General features: G+C 36.1%; 1 protein-coding gene across 3 annotated transcripts; it reads right to left on the bottom strand.

Moving 5' to 3' along the window:
* Nucleotides 1–6,241, bottom strand: LOC141586518 (cytoplasmic tRNA 2-thiolation protein 1-like). Of its 3 annotated transcripts, none has more exons than XM_074407771.1 (11): nt 6,070–6,241; nt 5,407–5,521; nt 4,658–4,800; nt 3,978–4,097; nt 3,337–3,449; nt 3,107–3,199; nt 2,947–2,987; nt 2,393–2,459; nt 2,187–2,298; nt 1,192–1,365; nt 1–377 (listed from the first exon to the last, which is right to left on the bottom strand). In XM_074407771.1, the coding sequence occupies exons 1-10, from the start codon at nt 6,151–6,153 to the stop codon at nt 1,204–1,206; spliced, it is 1,050 nt and encodes a 349-aa protein (XP_074263872.1). In that variant the 5' UTR covers nt 6,154–6,241; the 3' UTR covers nt 1–377; nt 1,192–1,203. The 3 variants fall into 3 exon arrangements, with proteins under 3 accessions (XP_074263872.1, XP_074263874.1, XP_074263873.1); XM_074407773.1 differs by having other exon boundaries at nt 5,407–5,513; nt 6,070–6,227; XM_074407772.1 differs by having other exon boundaries at nt 110–253.
* Nucleotides 6,242–6,535: the final 294 nt, after the last annotated feature.

Here is a 6,535-nt window from a genome sequence, read left to right as displayed (position 1 = left end):
AAAGCAAACATAAACTGGATAAACAGGGGATGTAAAAGTAGTACCCGGAAGTCTGGAACTCAACTTGGGGGAGGCAAGGATCAAGATTTGTTACATTGCAAAAACAAGCTTGAAATTTGGGGCCAACTCCCAAACTTTCATTATTATTTCATCCGTATATATTTCAACCATGTACTCCGTATATGAATAACATCATCCCACATTCCCACCAAAGGGTAACGCCAAGAGCAGAGCTGAGTGGCTCGAACAGCAGCTACAAAGTTTCCCAGAAATAAAAATTAGATACAACTCCCGACTACAAAGACCACCTGCCTTCGGGCATTTATATAGCATTACACTCCTCTGGTATTGAGCTAATGTTCTTCCATACTCCAGATCTGAGATAAAGATAGAGTTCAGTACCTAATAATACTCTCTCGTTTAAACGTTAAACAAACACTTGTCTAAAACTGGGGTTTTCTACATGGTGCCTCCTAATTTTTTAATTTTACGTGGTACTTCTCACTTTTTAAACCACCACTAGTATCCCTAAATTTAATGAAAACTTATTAAAACGCCCTAAATGATCTAATCATACTCTTTTAAAGGTTTAGTTTATGCACCTCGATTCTTAATGAAAATTTATTAAAAAAACATAACTGCTCTAATCTGCCTCTTTTGAAGGGTTAGTTTATGCACCTCGATTAATTTGTTGACAATAATTTGTCGAGCCATTAACATAGATATTGTTTACTCAACCGTTCACATATTTTCTTTACAAAATTTTACTTAAAAACTCGAATTATAGTATTTTCGGTAATTTTAATTTTTTTTTTACGAAGTTAATGGGTACCACTACCAGTGATGTTTGTAAGAAACGAGTGTACAGGGTATATTTTCAAAAAAATAAAAGGGTATCACGTAGAAAAACCTTTAATATTTGTCACACTTCATAAACTCCGGGATTTTCTAGTACTACAACCACCAACAAAAACACCACCACCTAGACACTTAGTATGTGACAGCAAATCTTGAATACTCCCTTTTCAAAAAGGACGACAGCATTCAGCAATTGACGCATTTGGCTTTTGTGGTCGAATTAGTCAAGAGTTTTACCCATCAATCACTGAATGTAATATCCTGAATACTAATTACCAGGCAAAACTCACAATTGCCATTTTTTTAAAAACTTGCATACATATTCACATTTACCTGGAAGTTTCATCAGAAATCTAAATCACCACAAGGCTTTCCCTGAACCTCTTTGGCTCCATTGATATGCTTTGCTTCCATTGTACTGGAGTGCAGATCTCGGCTCCTCCCGATTCCTAGTTTGGGAAGACCTCGGTTCAGCCCTTCAAGCAAAACACAGGCTTTGCACCACTTCTGCGCTTCTCAATGATGACATTCAAATATTAGCATTTTAGGGACCTTTGCACCAACTTAAACAAGGCTAAGACTGCACAAGTTTTCAATATAACAAGAGTTGTTCGCCTTATCATGTTGGAGTACCAACAGTCACATAGACATACGAAATTTCTATTGTGAGGCTTAGAGGTGCAAGTGTGCAACAGAGTAAGAGACCACCAAAATTCACCCGAGGAAAAAGTTCATAATATTTTTCAGTACATACTGGAACTCTGGAAGGGTGTTTATGAGAAAATAAGTCTCTTTTGATATGAGGCAACTTGGTTCAGATGTAACTGGTTCACTTTCATTCAGATTTGTTTTTTCTGGCTAGCAGAATTCAGTTTAGTTAGTTTCGATGAAACTAAGGTTGAATCATGTTTCAAATGAAATGTGGCTTGCTCATTTTGGGTCTTCGATCAGATTCAATTCGGATATTTCAAGTTGGTTTTTCAAGTTCGGAATTTGTTTTGCAAGGTGCCCTACGACCTAGGTCTAGCGGAAAGTCAACCACCGCAAAGCTCCAAATTCACCATGTACTACTTACCCCCATCCTAAATTTAGTATTCACATTTGATTTTGGTGGCCAAACAATGTCAAGTTTAACCATTACTTTGTCATGTTACAGTTATGGAAAAAACGCTTTTAACACTTTCAATTTTAGAATATTGAAAATACATACTGTTAGTCATCAGACTTTGCATCGATTGACCACCCAAAGACAAATGACGAGAATATAAATGAGATACAGTCATACAGCCATAAAGGGAGAATAAGTTTATGAACAAAGATTACATCACCTGGCTAGATATATAGCCACAGCGCTCACAGGTCCCCTGCTCCGGCATTTTGGTCGATGTGGAAATTCTGAAGTTTTCCCCTGATTTGATAATGTCAAGTATGGCTCTAGGTCTGGAAGGCATAGCGCAGAGTCTAGTAAGTACACATGAAAGGATCTCAAGCACATCAGGGTGGCAAGACGAAAAATGACTGAATTAACATAGACCTAATTCTCTCTAAATCCTTGATAAACTCTCGAGCAAAACCGCGGTACGCATTTGGAGAGTAAATGCCTGCAAATGATACAAAATTAGCCTTTAATACCAATGCACGAATTCTACCAACAAATAAAATATATATCTTGTGCATTCTTGATTGCTATCAAAGGATTCCCTTTCAGAAACACAAGAACTGAACTGTACCCTACCGTAAACCTAGTCTCATCGCGCAGAAACACATGTTTATATTGTCATTTTTGGTTTCTGTAAGAAGGATTTAGTGCCTAGGTGGCAATACTGGAGTTTTTTATCTTAAAAAATATAGAATACCCCAAATTTACAAAAAAAGGTCGTTACTTCAGAATTTAAAATTAAAGATGTAAATGAAAGCATCCAGTCTTTCAAGATACTGAACCAATTGTTAGCATTGTGGTCACTATGAAAATTCAGGTCATTTACTATGTACTAAAAAAAATGAACACGGAAATGTCAACCATGAAACAAAAGACAAGAATGCACTTAACAAAAGAATATAAAGCTACATAAGTTCAGTAATTCTTACATTCAGTGGAAAAGTAATCAAGCTTCTTGAAATATGCGTACGTAAGCAGGTCAGTTAAGGTTTCGCGTTCAAAATTTTGTCAATTATAACTAGTATAAATACAATAACATGTAACTCATATCAACGTAAATCACAATAAGGCCTTTAATGTAAAGGATATATAACAATCTCCTTCTCATATGTGTACTTGAATGGTTTGCATCTAGGAATTGGCCCATCTTCCCCAGTAGTTATTGCTGTGCATCTACTCAACCTTTAAAGCAAAAGACAACAAATTCTGTCGAGTTATGGGCACGGAAAATGATAGTGCACAAACAGAGTCCTGCACATCAATCAAAGTCAAAGATTTGCTGTAGCCACAGAATTTAACTGCTCTAACCTATGGAATACCTGGCAATATCACCACGTAATATGTTCAACAACACTGTTTCAGCAATATCATCTGCATTATGTCCTGTGACAAGCTTGTCCACTTTCAACATTGCAGCACCTCGATCAAGGGCCTAGAGGAGAATTAGCAGATTAACGGAATTCAAGTTAACTTTTGACTTATATAGTTCAAACATCATAACACCAAGTGAGATAGGTATTTTAAAATTTAAATGGGTTTCTAGTTCTACACAACTGTTGGAAAGGGTAAGATCTTTGGCACAACAAGGGATTGATCTGTATCATCGAGCTTTGCTGATCAGAGGGCTTGCATGTCCCAAACCCTCCATTCCTTTACTCAGCAACTCAACGAGTATGGTCGAAATTCCGAAATTTACCAAGAATTCTACCGTCTATTTCGGAAACCCAAGGACTCAATCATATGGATAGGGAAAATACAGAATTTCCAATCCTAGCAGGACGAGGGAAACGGATACTCAATTTAAAGTGTGTAAACAGAATTCCATACTCGATCTCATAGACACACATCAAATTCAGTGGAAAGCCGACGAAACTCATATGTACGGCTTGGAGGGAGATCTTTCAGTACAAGGTAGATAGGATATCAAAGCAGATGATGGGGAAAAAAAAAAAAAACAAACCTGACGTCGGAATACTCCACAGAACGTACAGTTGTTCTTTAACCCTATCATCTTCACTATCTCATCCATTGTCCATCCATACAAATCTTTGTACGAGACAACTTTCAAGGGAAGCCCATACTGAAATTAGATGAAGAAAGCAAGAAATTAGTCATATTATGTTGCCAAATCGCAGCAGGGGAAAATATATTGAATGATCAGTTAAATTCATGAGCATGGTATCAAATCAATCATAAGCATGACTAAAGCAATCAGGAGACCAGACGGCACTCAAGAGTCAAGATTGCAGTTATATACTCAGCAAATAACTGACGTCCCAGAAACACAGATCAGTAAAGCAGGAGTTCACTGCATATTCGCTTTACTAAAATGATTACTGTTAAAACTTTTGGATTTTCAGTTGCGGGCATAACGAATCATGTCTAATTTGGCAAACAAATTTTATCAAGGGCTCAGTATTATACTATGTATATTCAATTTACTCCACAGCAAGATGTCAGGATCGGAACACATCATGTATAAAGCTTTTTTAGAAAATCTATGAGCTCAATAGAATAATAAATTAGAAACCCAATGCTTGCAATATAAATGGCTGATCAACTGCACACACCAAAATCATTTTTCACAGGAGCAACAACAGTCAGGCTTAATTTAAAGTAAATCACAGAGAAATGCATCACCTGGATTTCATTCCTTTTCACAGTTTCAAGGGAATCATCTCTGTAACCTGTAATGCCTTCATCTACTGATAACAGGAAGAGATCCAAGTCATAGTTGTGTCGGTGATTCAACTCTGACAGTACATAGGCGAGAACAGTGGAATCTGAACAAAACAAACACTACAGTCAAAAGCTGATGATCCAAATCAGATCCAGTACACTCAAGAAACAATCATGAAGGATTACTCAACACAGGTAGACAAAATCATGTTCTTTTGTTTCAAAATCACAAAACAGTTTCTACAGTTATATGCATTGCATCAAGGATATCTAGCAGCTATGTTATGTACAAAAAAACTGCGGTAGTGGAAGCCACTGCAAAAATCCATTGCAAGGATCACTCAACACATCATAGTTCCGATCACAAGCATGTCGCTGAAGATGAGATAGTTAAGACCATAGAGACAGAACCAGACAATGCACCAGCTGTCCAAAAAGGCGTCTAATAGCATTATTTTTAATCTATGGTGTCAAACATAGAGGATGGTTTAGTTTACCAAATAATCCCTACTTTGACTTCACACAAACAGTTACCAAGGAAACCAAACTCAATCCTTTTTCAATTTCTTCTTTTCCTCTTTTCGCAGTGCAGAGAATAATAAACATAAACCTCAAAAGAATCACAAAAACTGAAGCCTTTGAGACCGAATATAACGAAAACACAACATTTTAGCTTAATAAAACAGGCAGGAAAATCGAAAAGAGGATACCTTTTCCGCCTGAAGCGCCAATGGCAACACGCTCTTTTGGCCTAAATAGCTGATTCTCCACTATAACATTATGAATCTCTTCTTCAAACACAGCATAGAAACATTCCCTACATATCTTTCACCCACAATACATCAATAAATAAATTTAGAAATTTATGAATACTTGTGTAAGACGGCCTTACCCAAGAAATTTAGAAAAGCGATTTATTAATAACTAATAATTCATTTAAATGAGTCATGACATTCATATTGATTGGATACTTTCACTAGTATAACGCGGTCTTACGTGAGAATAACGATAAACTAATTGGGTACCCCATTTTCAGCAAAGTACACAATCTTAAGCTGCCAATAAGCCAAAACACATGCAAAGGATTAATGTTTCAGCATACTAAACCACCTACACCAAAATTAATCCAAGCACAGTAACATTCTCTTCATATAATTTAGCCGTAGAAGAAAAATTACTGTAATTAAAGAGGGAAAGTCAATTAAAATGAGATTAAACAAATATACTATATACTATACGCCCTTCGTCTCAATCATTTGTTTACCTTTGATTAAAATACGTCACACAGTGAATAAAAAAAGTAAATATATGATTGAGAGAGTTGAGACGAAGGGCGTATAGACAAATTGAGGAACAAGGTAAGATTGTAAAACCTGTTGAAGGGTTTTAGGGCGTTTGAGAGCAGGTTTTGCTGAATTGCATATACAGCATAATCCATTTTTCGGCTTCTTCTCCATATACGACGTCGTTTTGTTGATATACAACTTCGTTCAACTCAAGAATGAAGATGCTGGGTCGCTGGGATGGCAAATACAGGCAATTGAAAATAAAACGGGTTAAATAGTATTGTTTTATACTTCTATTGCAATTGAGACTTTTATGTGCTACTCGGATGTATTTTTGCAATGAATATACCATTTTTTTTGTAACCAAAAATGACCATTTTTATTGATGACAATATCAATTTATTCGTAATGTTTTTGTTGAAATTTCCAAATTTGTGAACCGTTCTAAATATAATGAATTTTGTTCCCAAATTTATTGATTTTACTAGTATTTGTCCTTTTATATGTAACACTTTCCAAGCTCATGTTTCGACAAAAAATCGGTTATCCTTAT

Source organism: Silene latifolia, chromosome 6 (genome assembly GCF_048544455.1).
Source record: "Silene latifolia isolate original U9 population chromosome 6, ASM4854445v1, whole genome shotgun sequence".
Classification (NCBI taxonomy): domain Eukaryota; kingdom Viridiplantae; phylum Streptophyta; class Magnoliopsida; order Caryophyllales; family Caryophyllaceae; genus Silene; species Silene latifolia.
This window is presented reverse-complemented; position numbering and strand designations above follow the sequence as displayed.